The sequence below is a fragment of the Dipodomys spectabilis genome, unplaced genomic scaffold (assembly GCF_019054845.1).
Source record: "Dipodomys spectabilis isolate Male_0828 unplaced genomic scaffold, ASM1905484v1 ptg000423l, whole genome shotgun sequence".
In the NCBI taxonomy this organism is placed as follows: Eukaryota; Metazoa; Chordata; class Mammalia; order Rodentia; family Heteromyidae; genus Dipodomys; species Dipodomys spectabilis.
The window spans coordinates 763,942-784,548 of NW_024871100.1; the positions used below are offsets into that span (position 1 = coordinate 763,942).

Sequence of the window (20,607 nt, forward strand, 5' to 3'; positions counted from 1 at the left end):
TTGTATAAGGATCATCCAGCTTTTTTTCTCCCCTCAGTTGCCTTTTGGCTCCTTCCAAATGATGTCCTAATTCTGTTCTTAAAGTAAATTTCTGTGTCAGATGCCTGTTCTTCTCTTTCTGTGTGTTCTGAGGAAAAACCACTACATGATTGCTCTGAGTTCATTGCCTACCAACTGGACATTGCTAATAGTTCCTGTTGAGTCGGAGAAAGTTCAGTATAAACTGTTCCTCAGTTGGTTACTCCATCTTTTACTGTGTTTTTAGAGGCCTGTCCCATACCACGTGTGCACATTTCACATTGCCTACTATATACTTATATTATTTTGGAGATTTGAATCTTAGTGAACAGCTTATGTAGTTCTTTCTCCCTACTCTGCTAACATTATGTGTTGGTTGATATCTCCTTCACAAACTAGCCCTTCCTTCTATTCTAGTCATGGTCTCTGAACAACTCTAGTCCCTCTTTTTTTTTTTTTTGGTACCAATCTTCAGCCTTGAACTCAGGGCCTAGGCACTGTACCTGAGTTTTTTTACTCAAATCTGGTGCTCTACCACTTGAGCTGTACCTCTACTACCAGGTTTTTGGTGGTTAATTGGAGATAAGAGTCTCATGGACTTTCCTGCCCAAGGTAGCTTTGAACCACCATCCTCAGATCTCAGCCTCCTGAGTAGCTAGGATTACAGGCATCATGTAATGGCTCATTGGCTTAGTACCCCACTTCCCTTTTATTAGAGAGAGAATACAGAGCAGTCTCTTTAGATTCCTTTCTAAACAGTGTGTATGTTACCCTTCCTTCCTACCATGAGGACTCTCAAAACCTGAATGAAATTCTTGAATCCCTAGGCTACAAGAAGCAGCAGAAGCATTTACCTTCATATCCCCCACTAAGTTCCATGCTTGAATCCTTTCATCAGCATCTCTAATAATGCCTGTCCAAAGTCTCAGGGAACATCTCCAGAGCTGATTGCCTGGAGGAAACTGATACAGAGCAGCATGGGTTCTTGTTCTCTGACCATATAGAAATAATGCCAAGAACAATGAGGGCAATTATTGAAAGATAACAAAGAGTTTATTAAACAAAGTAGAGAAAGGCCACTCAGAAGAATGAGCAGCATCACCCAGAAACTGGTTTTTTGCTGTGTTGTCAAAGACCAGCTATTTTGTGTTGTTCCTATCCCCTTTTCCTCTTCCCTTTAGGCAGTTTGTCAGATTGTGATTGGTTTGTTTGAAACAGGCAAGACCCTCCCCTGGACGGAGCTATAAGACAGTAACGTGCCAGAGGGCTGGCCTGAGTAGTTATAACAGGACTCAAGACCCTCCCTTAGGTGTTACCCACTGGTGCAGGGGTGGGGGGACAGAGCAGGGAAGCTGGCATGAACTGATATTTTCCTTCAAAACCTATCCAAATATCAGGTTGTTCTTATTTCTTCTAAGTCTAGTTTTTGTTTTTACATTGAAGTAATGATTTGAAAGTTCTTAATTTTTTTTGTAAGTTCAAATCATTCCCCCCCCCCCAAAGATAAGACCATGAAACAGCAGTAACTGAAATGGAATGGGTATGAGGCAAAAAAGAATCGATATCCAAGGAAGAGAGAAGGAACATAGCAAAGGTGGAAGGCAAGCAGATGCTAAGTTCAGGTAGCTGAGGACAGAGAAATAGATCTAGAAGGGTAAAAGAGAGGAACCGAGAGGTGAGAAGCAGGAATAGCATTGGGAGATAAATGATTAGAGGAGTGAAATATTGGATATTGAAATCTCTTCCAGAAGAAACAAAATCTAGCTTAGAGAGTTAAACCAAAGTAAAGAGGAACAGAAAAGCATCTTAACAATTGAAAAGCCGTCTGAGGAGTCTAGTCTTGCCCTTTGCCTAATGATAGGGGAAAGAGCACTGAAGACAGAGTAGAAAGGTTTAGTAGTGCTATGACTAGACAGAAGAGAACAACTGGACAGAAAAAAATAGCTTATAAAGCAATGGAAAGAGAAAAAGAAGTGAGTAGAGAAATGGAAGCAGAGGGGAATAAAACCACAGAACTTTCAGGTTAAAGAATTATACTTATTCCTGTGCCAGCACATATTGTATTTTCCTGGCAGCCATCCCACAGCACTGTTCTGGGAAAAGAGGTGTGACGGTGGGGCTTCAAGTCCTAGCTTTTTTACCATGATAGCCAAGCAATGGAGGACTTCATTACCAATGCCTATAGTTTAATTCCACTTGGAGAAGCATTGGAAACTCAGTCATCAACAGCATCTCCATTTTGGAATCAATGGTGATGGAAAGGAGGGGGTTTAGGTAGCTTGTGAAACAGGGACAGAGGTCAAAGGTAAGGGGTTACAATCATGAAGATTCTTGAGGATGAACTTGCTCACTAGAAAACCCGTTTCCTGCTCAGCCTGTCACATAGAATGCTGGCACATGTCAGCTGCTCACATAGCAAGGCATCAAGTTCCAGGCAGCAAAAGGGAAGAAGAAAATAATCTTTGTGGATTCCATCCACATTGAGTGCAGTAAGCCGACGCTTTGGGTCATGAACATTGGCCATTGCACAGCAATAGTGTGCTGGAATCCAGAGGTCAGGGTTTGAGCCTTGCCATTTGCTTTCTGAGCCACTCATAGTCTGACCTCTGTCTTGTCTTCATCATGGATCACTGGTAGGTCCTTCTGTTAAGGAATAGACCAATATCGACCATTGACTCAGTAGGCAGCGGATGTGTTCATTTATCCAGGCAGTCAGTCAACAAACGTGTTGCAAGTATGTGTGTGTGTGTGAGAGAGAGAGAGGGGAAGGGAGAGGAGGGGGGGGGAGAAAGAGCGCTACAGAATAAATGATTAAGATTCACTTCTTCCTTCAGGGGAGTCCAATATACTTGAGGAAAGCTCACAATGGAAATGATTAATTTTACTAGGAGGCAAATGGAAGTTAGTGTTATAATAGAAGGCCAATACGAGAGAGGGAGAGAGAGAGAAAGAGAGCACATTGCAGGCTGAAAGAACAACATAAAGACATTTCAAAGTCCCTGGCATTTTCAGCATTGGTATGATTTATCATATATGATGCCTGGGAAAATAGATGGGTAGTTGAAACTGGGAAGCAAGAAAAGCTGAAGCAGTGATGCTCTTGAATTATCTGCTAAGGAATGAAGACATTCTACCACAAGTAAGGAAGGAGTCATCAAAGGGTTTTGAGGAAGAAAGAAATGTGGTTTGACAGGTGCATGAGGAAAAGGGCACTGGCCTATTCCAGCATCTCAGAATAGAACATTCCTTCTTCCTGTACAACAATGGGCCATCAGAAAGGACCAGATATCTTGTGTCAGTTGGGCATTGAGGATAGGGCAGGGGCAGGTGCCGGAACAAAGAGGAGAAATGATCAGTGTCCAAAGTAAGAAGGGACAGTACCTATGCAACCTCACTGTGACTAGTCCCAAAAGTTGGAAAGTAGGAAGTCGGAGCCAGGATGCCAGTGCATACTTCCAAATAGAAAGGAAAAATAATCTTACTGGACACTGGTGGCTCACGCTTGTCATCCTAGCTACTCAGGAGGCTAAGATCTGAGGGTTGTGGTTCAAAGCCAGCCTGGGCAGGAAAGTACATGAGACTCTTATGGCCAATAAACTACCCGAAGCTGGAAATGGAGCTGTGGTTGAAGTGGTAGAGTGCTAGCTTTAAAGACAAAAGCTCAGAGACAGCATCCAGAGTTCAAGCCTCAGAACTGGCAAACCCCTCTCCCCGCAAAAAAGGTGTGAATTTCCCAAATCCTATTGATGATAAGGGAGGAATTCCCCAGTTGGCAAGAGTCTATGAAATACATTTAGATGGAATGGCCTAGAGAGGGTTTTCATCTTGCATCAATGGGGAAACCTGTTGAGGATTTCTGGCCTCCCATGTTCCCATGCCCAGTGTGAGTGTTACTAGGCACTTTGATTGCTCCACTGGCTGTTGGACAAGTAATTTTCCTCACTGTTGGGCATTGTCAGGACATTGCAAGTATTTTGATTCTCAGCTCATTAAAAATAAAAGCCAATGGGGCACGGGTGACTCCTGCCTGTCATCCTAGCTACTCAGGAGGCTGAGATCTGAGGATTGCAGTTCAAAGCCAACCTGGACAGGAAAGTCCTTGAGACTCTTATCTCCAATTAACCACTCAAGAACTAGAAGTGGAGCTGTGGCTCAAAGTAGAGTGAGCCTTGAGCAAAAGAGCTCAAGGATAGCATCCAGATCCTGAGTTCAAGCCCCACAACTGACCAAAAAAAAATTCTCAACATGAAATGCCTTAACCATTAAGCAACAGCTTCTCCTCATGTCTGGCAATCATTAATATACTTTCTGTCTCTTTAGATTTGCCTGTACTAGACAGCTCATAAAATTAAATCGTGTATATTAGATGGTTTTAACCGGTTCACTTAGTGTAATTGTTTTTAAGATTTATCTATGTTATACTGTGTCAAAACATACCACATTTTGGACATTCATTTCTCTATAAATGGGCATTTGAATTGTTTCCATTTGGGGACTATTATGAATGACAGGGCAATGAACATTGGCATACAAGTAGCTGAGAGTCTTAGATTGTTAATGCATCTCCTATGACCATCTCTAACACAACTTGGTTAAACATGCTGGTTAAATGTAGTAGCTCTGATGCCACTGTCACATGCCTTGGGAAGTAAGAGAGAGAATGTGTCATTTCATTTACTCAAACTCTTCCATGAAAACACACCAGCTCCTTTTCTCTCCTCAACTTTTGGCCTAGTCATCTACTAAAATACCTTTCAAATAGTATCTAGCTATGTACTGGTGACTCACACTTGTAACCTAGCTATTCAAGAAGCTAAGATCTGGAGGAGAATGCCATAAAGTCAGCATAGACAGGAAAGTCTGTGAGACTTCCTATCTAATGAACTAGCTAGAGCTAGGCTAGCAGCGTGTTTGTCAAATGGTAGAGCACCAGCCATGAGCAAGCAAATTGACCAAGAGTGAAGGGCCCCAAGTTCAAGCTCCAATACTCACAAGAAGAAAAATAAACCTTTTTATTTTCTTGTCAGGCATATGGCTTGAACTCAGGGCCTAAGCGCTATCCCTGAGCTTTTGCACTCAAGACTAACGCTCTACTACTTGAGCCACTGCGCCACTTCTGGCTTTTTCTGATTAGTTTATTGGAGTTAAAAATCTCACAGACTCTCCAGCCTAGGCTGGCTTCGAACTGCAATCCTCAGATCTCAGCTACCTGAGTAGGTAGGATTACAGGCATGAGCCACTGGTACCCAGCACACACAAAATAATCTTTAATATTCTAATTAACATAATTGCTTCTTTTCCCAACTGCTCCATAATATTTGACCACGTTAACACCTCCTTTTTGAAAATGCTCACTTCCAAAATACTAACATTAGCAGTAGCAATAAAAAGTTCAGCAAGCATTGGTACTCAGACGGCTGAGATCTAAGGACCAAGGTTCAAAACCATCTTGGGAAGGAAAGTCCATAAGACTCTTATCTCCAATTAATTACCAAAAAGCCAGAAGTGGAGCTGTGGCTCAAGTGACAGAGCACCAACCTTGAGCACAAACGCTCAGGGACACTGCCCAGACTCTTGAGTTCAAGCTCCAGGACCAGCATGTGTGCGTGCGTGCACACACACACACACACACACACAGAGAGAAAAAGAAATCTCTCTTCTCTTGCCTTCTCTAAGCCAATTGGCTCCATCTGTGCCCTTGGGCCTCACCAAATAGTATTTGTGTCCCCACTCGCTCCTCTCCTTCTACTAGCTCTCAGGACTATCATTTCCATGGGAATGAGCTACGCTTTCCAGCGGGAGTAAAGACTTTGATGGGTCACTGCTTCTAGAGCTTCCTGCAGCCTTGACTAAGTGGGATAAGAGTGTGGTGACACTCATAAGCAAGGTGGCCACAATGTCCAGGCCTCCAGAATGGAGCTGTTCTGTTTCTAGGAATATGACTTGGCTTGTAATATACCCAATCAAGTACAATAAGTGGCCCATGTAATAATAAGATTATACAGTAAAATGATCCATTGTTTTCCAAAGAATTCAGCCGTTTTGATTTATTTCATGATGGTTAAACACAATAGTGAAGCATAGTGAGATGAAACCCCTGGAAGCAATTTTGTATTAGAAAACAAAGCAGTCTGAGCCCCAATTAGGAGCAATGAATATGGTGTTCTCCCCCTGACAAGGAAGTTGCTATGGAAGACACTGTATTAAATCACTAGCCAGGCATCTCTGAAACACAATATCCAGCATTCTAGTTAAGTCCCAGAGACTCAAATTACCTACTAGTGCTCCTAAGATCTTTCCACTAAAGTCTTGTGTGCATTGCAGACTGAGGGATTTCTGCTCCTGAGGACTTGAGCATAACCTGAAGTGCCTGCTACACCAGAAATGTTCTAGGAAGTCTTTGAGGAGTTCACATGTTGTACATTCCTACTCTACCCTATACGCTTGTATGGTTTCATATAAAATGGAATGCTTTTCTGCTGAGCACTAGTGGCTCATGGCTGTAATCCTAGTTACTAGATCTGCGGATCACAGTTCAAAGCCAGCCCAGGCAGGAAAGTCTGTGACAATCTCATCTCCAATGAACTACCAGAAAACCAGAAGTGGTGTTGTGGTTTAAGTGGTAGATCACTAGCCTTGAGCACAAAAATTCAGGGACACTACACAGGCCCTGCATACACACACACACACACACACACACACACACACACACACACACACACACACACACACACACACACACACACACACACACACACACACACACACTAGGCTTTTCCTCTACATCCCTGGGAAGAGGCAAGCTAAGGCACCATGTGGCCATATCCTCTGTATTGTAAGCTAGAAGATTTAAATATCCCAGACTCAGAAACAGGCTATGGTCAAGATGACACCTTATCTAATTGGAAAAAATGTACTGTGCTTTTCAAATATCTCAATGTTATAACTGAGCATGCTTTTACGCTGGAATTAGCCATAAAAAATAAAGTGGGCATCTTATTTCCGGAATCCTCTTCCGGAAGAAGCTGTTGGATCATTCCCAGATTTGACTTGTTCAATGGACGAATTTGGCAGTCTACTTGTTTGGTAATAAGGTGTATTGTGAAAGGAGCTCAATTAGATCAATTTAAAACTGAAGACCTTGCTAGATGCTGGTGGTTCATGATTGTAATCCTATCAGCTCAGGAGGCTGAGATCTGAGGATCACAGTAAGAAAACCAGCTTAGGCAGGAAAATCTGTGATATACGTATTTCCCAATTAACAACTAAAAAGCCAGAAGTGGAGCTGTGGCTCAAGTAGTATAGCACTAGCCTTGAGCAAAAATGCTAAGGGACAGCACCTGAGTTCAAACACCCTGAGTTCAAATCCCAGGACTGGCACAAAACTAAAACCATGTCTGATATCTGAAGGAAAAAGCAATCTAGATTCTCAGAGGCCCTAACATCATTTGAAAAGTGACTTTTTTTCTATTTTCCATGCAAATAGTCATTTCCCATGTGACGTTCACCAAGGAGGGGTATTAAAAGTGACAGGAAGAAGGCTTAGGTTAGGATAAGGGGTGGACAAGGAAACCAAGAATGTGTTTGGGATTCAGAAGCAAATAACAGAGTCCATGGGTTTCTGTGAGACTGGGCAGAGAATGAGCAGTATTGCACTGAACGTTGTCTCCTTGGAGATTTTTCCCATATTTCATCCTCTGGGGTATGTCAGGCAATGCCCTGAGATCTCACATATTCCAGTCTTAAGGGGCCAACTGTACACAGAAAATGCAAAACATGGAGATAGCAGTGTTGCTCTGTTGCTATATTAGGGCCAGATTGAAGCCATCTGCTCGTACAAGCTTGGCAGGGAAGAAACTCCCATGCTTGGCTCAGCAGTAGCATTCTCTCCCCTGGTATTTTGATGGTAGCTCTTCTCTCAGGCTGCCCTGTGAAGTCTTCCTGTTAGTGTGGAGGAAGCCCCTATAGCAACTCATTGTTTTCCTTGATGCTTGTGCCCTCAAAAGGGTGAACATTTGCTTACTATGACATGCTCGAGACCCAAGTGCCTTTGAAAGGGGCCCAAGGCTGCTCTTACTGGCTGCCAGATCCTCCTCAGCTGCCTGTTCAAGTCTGTGCAATACACCCCACATCTAGCAACTTCTTCCCCAAAACTTTTGTGTGTACAGGCTTCAGTGGTTGTCATGATGCCAGAATTAAACAAACAAAAATCTAAACCGACTAGCATGGATTTATTTATCACCAGGATGTCTCATCCAAGATTAGGATGGTTCATGGGAATAAAAGAGAACCCAGGATTTAATAGAAATATCCCAAGAGAAGCAACTGATTGACCCTCCTTGCAATTGGAGGCTCTGCTGGGGGCAACCATCTTGGTGGCATCTGTAAGTAGAGGAATGATTACAACCTGCAACCAACTATACCACATCCTAGCTCCAGAGCCTTGAATCAGAGTACTAAACCTAGAGGGAAAGTTTTCAGTTCAGCATTCTGATTTAGAAGATGGGGACACTGAAGCCCCAAGAAGGAAAATGACAGGTCAAAGGTGAACTAGTAGGACAGTGATAGGATAGTGAACTAGTAGGATGGATCTGGAGTTTGTAATCCCCAACATTGCTGTGATCGCCTTAGGGACTCGCCTAGTACACTTGGAGTAACCAAGGTTGGAGGAGTCTGCACTCTATACTTTTCTCAGTACTGAAACTTCCCAACACACAATATAACAATGCAGATCGTAATGACTGGCTGGTATTTTAAATGGATCATCTAATCAGTCACACAAAGGGACATGAAAGAAATTAGAGGCAGGGCTGAGTGTATAATTAGTTCAGATGGTTGGGTCTACCCTCTGGGCATAAACTGATTACAAATAGGAACCTAGTTTTGGATTTCCTATGAAAATCTTACTCATCTGCAAGCTTCTCACTGATAATCAACTTCTAGATAGTAACAATTTATGTGTGTTACAACATACACCTAACACAACAAGAGCATATTGTAGAAAAAATCACTGATTAAAAAATGAATGATTTTAGGGCTGTGAAGGTGGTTCAGTGGTAGAGCGCTTGCCTTGCATGCATGATGCCTTGGGTTCAATTCTTCAGCACCACATAAGCAGAAAAAGCCAGAGTGGTGCTGTGGCTCAAATGGTAGAACACTAGCCTTGAGCTGAAGAGCTGAGGGACAGTGCCCAGACCCAGAGTTCAGGCCCCATGACCAGCAAAAAAAAAAAAAAGAAAAGAATGAGTTTAAAGAAAATAATTTATAGTGATTCCCATAATAATACATCTGGTCTATAGCAAACAAGTTTATGATTTGGTATAGATTTAACTTCATCATAGTCCTTCCTTTCATCTTTCTTTCCCCTTCCTTCCTTCTTTCCCTTTCTTCTTTTCTTGTGCTACTGACTTACCTTCATATCTTGTTCCCACAGGCTCCATGTTTATTCTAAGACAAGGTATTTGACTCGTCCATTAACAATGATCTTCCTAGAAACCCAAATCAAGGCTGTATGGTTTCCTGATTTGGCAACTTTCTCATTGCCTATCATGGGACATTCTTTTTTTTGGGGGGTCCGGTCATGGGGCCTGAACTCTGGGCCTGGACGCTGTCCCTCAGCTCTTCAGCTCAAGGCTAGTGCTCTACCACTTGAGCCACAGCGCCACTTCCGGCTTTTTTCTTTTTGCTTATGTGGTGCTGAGGAATCGAACCCAGGGCCTCATGCATGCAAGGCAAGTGCTCTACCACTGAGCCACCTTCCCAGCCCCTCATGGGACATTCTTAATCCTTTCTGCCTTACTATGCATCACTACCACATCCTACACCCCCGCCCCCTGAATCCATCCCCATGACAATGTCCATACACTCTCTGCGGCCCTTGGTACCATGGATACTGCTTCCTCTTACTGAGTTCACCCTCTATGTCTTGGTGATTAGGCTCACCTGAACTATCTGCCTGGACTAATCATATAGTCAGTCCTACCATAATTCCATCCATACTTCATTATGTACACTGCATACTTCCTTCTCATTCCAAGAAATCTTCTGAGAAGCTTCCGTTTGAACTTGGATCTCTCTCTACCCTATTCCTGAGGTATTTTGTTAATACTTTTATTTGAGCCCAAATACCTCTTAGTTGGTTGATTTATTGTCCCCACTAAAGTGTAGGATTCCTTGAAGCAGATACTCATTCTCCAGCCCTCTAGTTCAGTGTTGGGACATCATAGGTTGGTGTTGTTTGTTGAAGCCAGTTGGATACTTCCTCTATCCAGAAATGTTCATATTTATCTTAGTCCAAAATCCTGTTTCCTCCATCTCTTACCATGCTTCCTTGTATTTACACCATCTTCTTCATCTCTAATCCTCACAATTGGTGGCCCAGACCCAGAGTGGGTTTCTGTGGGATTAGTGACAGTGCATACCAGCAAAAATGTGGCTGTAGGATTCAGAGATAAGGCTGAGCCATCCCTGAACTGTGGACCACGGTTTCAGGAGCACAGGCAAAAGCAGTGTTTGGGAACATTCCTAGGGGCCCTGTGGTGAGAGAAGATGACCTAAGATTTGGGCCTGGTTGGGGGATCGAGGAGTCCTAATGGTTTGGATCATCATTGTTAGTTTCTTCAGGGAAATAGAACTGATAATAATTCCCACTTGAATGTTAAATCCCAAATGTAAGGAGATCGAGAAATAAAAAAGACGAGAAACAAAAGACCTCCACTTATCTGGTCGAATCATTACAAAATGACCCCAGGCTGCTGACCACATACATGGTATATATGTGCACATTGGAGGGAAACTAGGAGGAGGACACAGAATCACAGGGAATCAAGGGGAAACATACAACAGCGGGACCCATCAGCTGCACTGGACATTGATCAAAATAAACTAAGCAACTCAATGGCAGCAATGGGAGGGAGGGAATGAACAGGAAAGACGGAACAGCTGATGCTATGCAAAAGGAAAGAAATGTACATATCACCTGATATGGAAGAAATAACTATGTTGTCAAAGCTCATAGAACTCATAAACTTTATGGACCACGATAAAGACAATTTGCTCCATGAAGGTTAGAATGTGTTTTTGACTTTAAGTATCACTATCCCACAATACTGTGAAATTTATGTAATCAGTAATCACAATTACAAAAAAATGCTAAAAAAAATAGCAATAGAGCTAATTAAAGTATATATCCTGAATGTGCAAAGCACCTAATTAATTGCTTCTTTCTCCTTTGACAAACACAGCCAGTCTCCTAGTGAGAAAGAGGCCCATAGTTCTGTGTCCCAAGGTCCATAACTTCTTATGCACGTGATGATTATTCTATTCAGAAATAATGATATTGTCTATGGTTGCTTTTTCACCTTTGGAAATTATAGTAAGAATTTAACTGTTCAAGCCCCAGAAATTATAGTAAGAAATTAACTGTTCCCTGTTCATTTTATGAAATAAATAAATAAAGGGAAGAAATTATTACAAAAAAATAATTCCCACTTCAGATCCCTAGACAGATATCTTTTTACCATTTCACAAAATTTTCACAAATCTACCTAAATCAAGTAGATGGTCAGTTTTACATGGAAACACTTAATTATTCTTGTTTTTTTTTTAAGTTCTCTTTTTTTATTTGTGTTAGCTCTGAGGCTTGAACTCAGTGCCTAGGCACTGCCTCTGAGCTTTTGCATTAAAGGCTAGCTCTCTACCACTTGTATCTATAGCTCTACTTCCAGGTTTCTGGTGGTTCACTGGAGGTAAGAGTCTCACTGACTTTCCTGCCCAGGCTGGCTTTGAACCGTAACCCTCAGATGTCAGCCTCCTGATTTGCTAAGATTACAGGTATAAGCCACTGGCACTTGGCTGGAAGCTCTATTTACTTATCTATAACTGACAAATTGAGTTTCTTTCAAGTAATCATCTTAACTACTAAAATCTCTGCAGTCTATTTGGTAATATAGAATTTTTCAAGAGGCAATATAGCTTCACAAAAGGTCAAACAGCCCTGGATTCAAATAACCTGTCCACTCTTTCCCTAAAAAATGCAGACAAAACAATTAACCTGAGCTTGTGCTTCCTTGTGAGTAAAATGGGAATTCTGTAATCCTTACTTCACAATGCAGTGGAGAGGTGAAACTAAATGAGATAATGTAGAGGAATCATGTAACACCATGCCTGGCATAATATGAGGAATAAATATGTAGAAGTCATTATTATCGTTGGGCACCAGTGGCTCATGCCTGTAACCCTAGCTACTCAAGAGACTAAGATCTGAGGAATATGGTTCAAAGCCAGGCCAATCAGCAAAGCCTGTGAGACTCTTATCTCCAATAAACCACCAGAAAACCAGAAGTGGCGCTGTGACTCAAGTGGTAGAGCACTTACCTTGAGATGAAGAGTACAGGGACAGTGCCCAGACCCAGAGTTCAAGACCCATGACTGACAAAAAAAGGAGGAAGAGGAGGAAGAGAAGGAGGAGGAGGAAGAAGAGGAAAAGGAAGAAGAAGAAGAAAAAGAAGAAGAAGTCATTATTATCATTTCCAAGCTAAGATCCAAAAAAGAAAAAGAAAATGAAATTGCGGGGGGGGGGGCGGATAAAAAGATGAAAAACAACTGCATTTAGCAGAACTGCAGTAAATAAAGACTATTTCATGGGAAATGGATTGTGTGAAGAGAGCAAAATCGAGTAGAAACTGTGTGGTAATGTAATAAGATGTTCTTTATCTCGATGTTCAGCAAGGGACATCATCCTGAAAAGGTATCTGAAAGCAAGGCTGAGAACAGTCATTCGGGTCAACCCTAAAAATACTCTTCTTAAGTGGAGAAGCTACTGTGACACTCAAAGCTGAGCTTTCAACACACCCAGCCATGTGTGTTTTGCACTTCACTGAAACCTGATCATGACCCAGGATTGTGCTCGCCTTGCTCTCCTTCCTTTCCTTGCCCACTGACAGCTGACCCCAGCCGCCTTGTAGGCCCTGCATAGTTCACCTTTCAGGGAAAGACATCTGATTCCAACTAGAGCATTACTCTTTGTTCTTTTTCTCTTTTTTATTTTGTTAGTAGATATGTTCCAAGGTGGAGGGGGGAAGGGGGGAGGCAGCTAGATTGCGGTTTGCTAAATTACTTTTCTCTGGGTCAAAGAAATCCTTGGAAAACCTGCATGGCTATCAGTACAGAAAGCAAATCTTTCTTCATTTTGAGAGGAGTAAAATGTGATCAGATTCATATGTATGAAATTAGGACATCATTTCTTAGTATATTCAGCAGATAAAAAGAATTAGAGTTAGCTGGGTGCCAGTGGCTCACGCCTACCATCCTAGCTACTCAGGAGGCTGAGTTCTGAGGATCACGGTTCAAAGCCAGCCCGGACAGGAAGTCCCATGAAATTCTTACCTCCAATTAAGTTCCCCCCCCACCCCTCATCCCCCAAAATAGTGATGAAAGTGAAGCTGTGGCTCAAGTGGTAGAGTACTAGCCAAAAAGTTCCAGGATAGCACTCAGCCCCTGAATTCAAACCCCAGGACTGTAAACAAAAAACACATGTAAATTCAAGAAACAAGACATTATCTTAGGATCTAAACATACTCTCCTCTCTCTCCTTCCCTCCCTCTCTCACCCCCCCTCCTTTCAACTGGGGCATGATAAAATTAGCTGTATCATTTTGTTGGCAATGCCTTTAAAAAGTTGTCCCTTTTGAGCCGAGTGCCACTGGCTCATGCCTGTAATCCTAGCTACTCAGGAGGCTGAGATCTGAGGATCATAATTTGAAACCAGCCCAAGCAGGAAAGTCCATGAGACTCCAATAAACTACTCCAAAAAAGCCAAAAGTGACACTGTGGCTCAAGTTGTAGAGTACTAGCCTTGAGCAGCAGAAGCTTGGGGACAGTGTTTAGACCCTGAATTCAAGCCCCAGGACCAGTACAACAAACAAACAAACAAAGATCCCTTTTGGAAAATAGGATCCCAATCTGAGAAATCAAACCCACTGGGCTGGGAATGTGGCTTAGTGGTAGAGTGCTTGCCTAGCATGCATGAAGCCCTGGGTTCCATTCCTCAGTACCACATACACAGAAAAAGCTGGAAGTAGAGCTGTGGCTCAAGTGGTAGAGTACTAGCCTTGAGCAAAAAAAGCTCAGGGACAGTGCCCAGGTCCCGAGTTCAAGCACAATGTCTGAATGAATGAATGAATGAATAAATAAATAAATAAAACCCACTGATTTCAATCATCTTCACGTATTTGCTGTGTGCCTAACCCATGCCAGCTTTAGCTCAGCTTTGGTGCAGGGCCCTATACTACATGCATTCTGGACCAGCTTATTTTCTACACTTGCTTCCTGTGGCTTACTGAGTATTTCATGCCCTGTAAGAGGAGCTCCTCCATCCTCTTCCTTCCTTCCCTCCATAGAATCCCACTTATTTCCTCTGGGCCTGTTGCTATGTAGCACAGTGTCCCAGAGGCCGCTTTCCGGATCCCTGGCCACAGGACAGTTGGCTGGCTAGTGACGTTGAGTCACCTCCTATCACCTTCACAAGATATTAAAATAGAAACATTGGCCAGAGAGCCTATCAAAGCCAAGGGGGTAGATTCGATCTCTTAAGTTTGGAGAGGTGAATTTGAAAGAAATCATGCTCTCAGCCCAGGCCAAGCAATTTTGAATTTTCTGAGAACCCCCTATCTGCTTATTTCAAGCTACCTTCCAAGGAGAGACTTTGATGTGAAGCCACAAAACATCCAATTTCTTTTCAGAATCTAGACTTATATCTTACAAATGGTAGACAGACAAAGAATGAAAGATTCTTGCCCATCAGCCTCTCACCTTTCCTTCCTCTCAGTTTACCTGCTATCAATTTATAAGGTCATGGGAAAGATAAACAGACCTTATTTAAAAGAAAAAGAAAGAAAGAAGGAAGGAAAGAAAGAAAGAAAGGAAGAAAGAAAGAAAGAAAGAAAGAAAGAAAGAAAGAAAGAAAGAAAGAAAGAAAGAAAGAAAGAAAGAAAGAAAAAGAAAAGAAAAGAAAAGAAGGAAAGAGAAGGACTTCTGAGCACCAGTGGCTCACCCTGTAATCCTAGCTACTCAGGAAGCTAAGATCTGAGGATTGTGATTCAAAGCACCGGCACACTCACACACATACACACACACACACACACACATATACACACACACACACAAATCAATAAATGTTAAAAATGTTCAAGCTATGGAGCGTGACTGACAGAATCAAACCTAATTTCAAAGTTGAACTAATAAGGCACTTTGGTAAGTATATTCAAATTGGTTTGGGGTTTTTTGGTTGTTTTATATTTGGTTTTGTTGGTCGTGGGTTTTGAACTCGGGGTCTGGGTGCTGTCCCTGAGTTGTTTATGCTCAAGGCTAGCAGTCTATCTTTTTAAGCCACAGCACCACTTCCAGTTTTCTGGTACTTAACTGAAGATAAAGAGTCTCATGGCCTTTCCTGCTTGGGCTGACTTTGAGCCACTATCATAAGATCTCAGCCTCCTGAGTAGCTAGGATTATAGGCATGAGCCTAGATTATAAGCATGAGCACCTAGATTTACAAACTGCTTTTTATCTGCATTTAAAAAAAAGACATTGATCCAGATGCACTGTATTCATAAACTGCTTTGTTGAGTGGCCACACCTTTGTACAACTACTCACAGATAATTAAAAAAAAAATTGTTTTGAAAGAAAACAAAAAACCGAAGCAGGGTCATCATGATAGTACAAAGCACTTGAAGCATGATAGCCTAGGTGCGATCTTGTGCCTCACCCTGCATTTCAAATCCTTCTTGTCTTTTTTGTCCCTTTGGCAGAACTGGCTTATGACCTGGATGTGGACGAAGCTCCTGGGAGCAAGCAACATGTGAATCCGGACAATGAGATCGCATCTTCTTCCCAAAACCTGGGGACGGCAGCCACCCCACTGAAGATCCTGACCAGCCTGGCCATCTCTGTGGCCTGCTTTTCCTTTCTGGTGCACTGACTCCTCGGTGCACCACTACCCGTGCTGCCAACAGCACCATGTGGTCCTCCCCAAAGGGAACCACCTTCTTTTTTTCTATTTTTTTACTTATATACCTCCTCCAACCATTAAGTAGAAGACTAACCATGCGTTATGTTTTCGAAAATCAAATGGGAGCTTTCTGAGGAAGGTCAATTTTAGTAGTAGTATAGATTTGTCTTTTTTGCAAAAAAGAAAAAGAAAAAAAAAATCAAGTTGTGCCAAATTATTTTCTTATGTTTGGCTGCTAGAACATGCTTGCCATGTTTCGCTCTCTCCCTCTTTCTTTCTCTCTGCATGGATTTCTTTGAAAAAAAATAAATAAATGTTCAAATAAAAAGGCACGATGTTTCCTCCCTCCATACCCCCCCCCCTGCCCTGTCCCCTGCCCAATTCATTTTTTGTTTAAGACCATCCAAAAAAAGCCAAGTCACCTGGCTTTTTTATCACTGTAATTCCATCACAACCCCCAAAGGGACTGAGCACCAGTGGCTCACACATTTAATCCTAGCTTCTCAGGAGGCTGAGATCTGAGTATCATCATTCAAAGCCAGCCTAGGCAGGAAAGTCCATGAGACTCTTTTCTCTCTAATGAATTACTCAGAAAAAGCCGGAAGTGGTGCTTTGTCTCAAGTGGTAGAGGGCTAGCCTTGAACACAAAGAGGCCCAAGAACAGCACCCAGGCTCTGAGTTCAAACCCCCAAGACCAGTTTTTTTTAAAAAAATGTATCCACTTTTATGGCTTGCTTGTAGCTTTCCATCTTTGAGTAGTTATGATAGACTTTAAACTTTCTACAACTGAATTGTGTTGACAGTTGTGTATTAGAGGCATGACAACAGGAAGGTTGTTCCATCTTACTGGAAGTTTGCAGGCCACGTTCTCAGTTAAATGTACATATGAACTTCCACAAGCTCACCTTTCATAAGTTATGTAACAAAGACTGAATCTTTGGGCTAAATGGGACTCTAGCGCATCACACAGTAGTCAGAGGTTTTTTGTGGTTTTTTGTTTCCACTTTTGCTTGATTATCTCTGGGTCACTGGATAACTCTACTTTTTCCACAAATTAAATTTGTCCAAAGAAACTAAGTTGTGGAAAATACCTCGGGGAAGTGGTGCTGAGGCTTAAAGTGGTAGAGCGTTAGCCTTGAACAAAAAAAGCTCAGGAACAGCAACCAGTTCCTGAGTTCAAACCCCATGACTGACAAAAAAAAAAGCTAGGATGTTGGTGGTACATAGGAATAAGGACACCAACTTGAACTCAACAAGGCTGTTTACTTCTGCATAAGAGTTGTGCCATCAGCCAGAAATCTAGCAAAAAACCAAGCACACACAAAGCAAGCTGCTCCGTTTTTTATACCTAACTCAGCAGGCCCCACCCCTCTGTTCCCATTGGCTGACCTCAGGCCCTCTGCTCCCATTGGCTGACCTTAGGTTCCTTGTCTGTGGAAGGACGTGATTTAGTGAACAGAATGCAACTGAAATTCAACAAGCTTCTAACAGTATGTCTTAAAGTGCCACCTGTCAAAAGTGGGAACTTTTCAGAAAAACAATTTTCTCAAGATTAACACAAAGGAAGCAAAATGCTTTGATAGAAAAGATGCTTTTCTCGCACTTATTACAAGAGAAATATATATAAGTAAGAACATTGCTAATAATACATCATTATAATTTCATAACCCTTTGTTATCCTATGGATGTTAAATATCCCCAAAGGGCTCATGTATGAAAGGACTGGTGTCCAGGGTAGAGCTAGGAAAGTGGGAAGTCCTTTGAGAGATCGGGTGTGTGAGGGGGGTGAATCTGTGGGTCACTGGGGACATGCCTCTATGGGGAACTGTGGGACCTCATTCCCACCAAAAGGCGAGTGGTTTTGCTCCACCACTGACTCCCCAACCACCTTATGCTGCCTTGCCACATGCCCAAATTAATGGGACTGAACCTCCAAACCACTGAGCCAAAAACAAACCTCTTAGAATTATCTCAAGTGTTTCACTGTCATGATGGAAAGACAGAACACTCAGGGAGATTCAGTATTCATATTTTGGTGTGTTGCTGAGGATGAGACACAGAGCCTTGTATATGCTAAGCAAGTGCTGTACCACTGAGCCACACACCCGCTTCCAGCCCCTACAACTAACTATTTGATCCTTCCAACTGTTTTCCTCCCCTTCACACACATGAGATTATAGTAACACATAGCTCTGTATAAACCAGTTTTTATTAGGTGGGGACTAAACCTACCTTCCTTATTTTCTCCCATCTTCCAGCTTCTTCCATAAAGAGCAACATAAAATTAAGAAGAAAGCCAGGCACAGGTGGCTCATGCCTGTAATCCTAGCTACTTAGGAGGCTGAGATCTGAGGACCACTGTTTGAAGCCAGCCAGGGCAGGAAAGTCCATGAGACTGTTAGCTCCAGTTTCCCATCAGAAAACCAGAAGTGGAACTGTGGCCCAAAGTGGTAGAGCACTAGCCTTGAGCAAAAGAGCTCAGAGATAGCACGCGGGCCCTGAGTTCAAGTCCTAGGAATGGCATGAAAAAAAAAATCCAATGATTAAAAAAATTTTTATGTGTCTATGTATTGTGCAGACACTATACATTGTGTGTGTGTATATGTGTATGTACTGAAAAAAATACTTTTTTTCTTGCCAAGATACTACTGTATTTGGAAGTCCTCTTGTAGAATTCCTGCTGAGCCCATTTCTATGCCACATAAGTAAATCAGCTTCATTTCTTTATGCTCACACCTTGCTTGGAATCAACTGGAATATTCTTCAGCTTGATTACCCACCTCACTCCCTAGCTTGGTTGCCAAGTAGCTTTAAACCATTCCCAAGAGCTAATCATGTCTTGAAAACATAATCCTCCCCCACCAAGAAGATTCCAAAGAATGTTTTAAGGATTGTAGATACTTTTTCTTTCTTTTTTCAAAAGGAAAGTTCTAGAAAAGTTGAGAACACTTTCCCTAAAAGGACATACTGCCTTGTTTAGCTGTCTGCTAGGTTTACCAGAAGGCCAACAAAATAAGCTTAGTGCTTTTTATTCACATATATATTAAGGACCCTGTACAGGAAACATGTACACCACAACGGGGTACGTTATGGTCAGTGGGCCTGGGATATACACTCTGAAGAAAGCAGAGAAAGAAAAAAAAAGTAGAGACCATGCACAGTGGCTCTCATCTGTAATCTCAGCTACTTAGGATAAACTGGGCAAAGTAGGAGGATCACAATCCATGGCCAACCCTGGGCAACAACTGAGACTCATATAAAAAATAACATTTAAAAAGAAGAACCAGGCACCGGTGGCTCATGCCTGTAATCCTAGCTACCCAGAAGTCTGAAGTTTGAGGACCGTGGTTTAACGAAAAATAGAAATAAAAAGGGCAGAAGTGTAGCTCAAATGGTAGAGCAGCTGGCCTAACATACAGAGGCGCAGTTTTTGTTTTGTTTTGTTTTGGTAGGTGGTCGGGCTTGAACTCATGACTTGGGCGCTGTCCCTGAGCTTTTTCTGCTCAAGGCTAGTGCTCTACTACTGTGAACCAGAGCTCTGCTTCTGTTTTTCTGTGGTTCAGTGGAGATAAGAGCATCACCGATGCTGGACACTGGTGGCTCACAACTGTCATCGAAGATACTCAGGAAGCTGAGATTTGAGGATCACGGTTTGAAGCCAGCCCAAGCAGGAAAGTCTGTGAGACTCTTCTCGCCAGAAAACTAGAAGTGGTGCTATGGTTCAAAGTGGTTGACCACTAGCCTTGTGGGAAAATGCTCCAAAACTGACAAAAAAAAGTCTCACAGCCAGGTGCCAGCAACTCACACCTGTAATCCTAGCTACTTAGGAGGCTGAAAGCTGAGGATCACCGTTCAAATCCAGGACAGGCAGGAAAGGCCATGAAACTCTTGTCACTCTTGTCTCCAATAAACCATCAAAAAACCAGAAGTGGTGCTGTGGCTCAAGTGGTAGAGCGCTAGCCTTGAGCTGAAGAGCTGAGGGACAGCGCCCAGGCCCAGAGTTCAGGCCCCATGGCTGACAAAAAAAAAGGGCTCACAAATTTTCCTGCCTAGGCTGGCTTGAACTATGATCCTCAGATCTCAGCCTCCTGCATAGCTAGGATGACAAGTGTGAGCCACCAGTGCCCAGCTCAGAGGCCCTGTTTTTTAAACCCAGATCTGCCCTTCCCTACCCTCTAGAAAAAGAATAGAAATTATACAGATTATTTTTTTAAAGTACAGAGTATGTGAAGAAAGTACAGAATTTGTCCAAGTTAAAGGGGAGAAGGGAGGGGGGAGAGTGATAGGCAGAACAGTATGACACAGGTACTAGGCACAAGGCAGCTCATGGTTGCATCATTGCCTATAGCTAAGGCACTATAGGATCCCAGAGCCCCCATGGCTGAAGAGAGAATGTGTAGGAACAACACATGAACAAGGAAGCCATGAACCATGTGAACACCCAACAGCATGGAGACATTTTTTTAAGAAGCATAGTGTGCCAGGCACCAGTGGCTCACACCTATAATCCTAGCTACTCAGGAGGCTGAGAGCTGAGGATCACGGTTCAAAGCCAGCCCAGGCAGGAAAGTCCATGAGACTCT

At 42.6% G+C, this 20,607-nt stretch overlaps 1 protein-coding gene across 1 annotated transcript in view; it reads left to right on the plus strand.

Moving 5' to 3' along the window:
- The window catches only part of Gpc3 (glypican 3), a 402,055-nt gene extending 385,703 nt beyond the window's left edge, over positions 1–16,352 (plus strand). Inside the window, exon 8 of the mRNA XM_042668242.1 lies at positions 15,825–16,352. Coding sequence (XP_042524176.1) covers positions 15,825–15,994 — 170 coding nt within the window. The 3' untranslated portion in view covers positions 15,995–16,352. The remainder of the gene's footprint in view (positions 1–15,824) is intronic.
- The last annotated feature ends 4,255 nt before the right edge of the window (positions 16,353–20,607 follow it).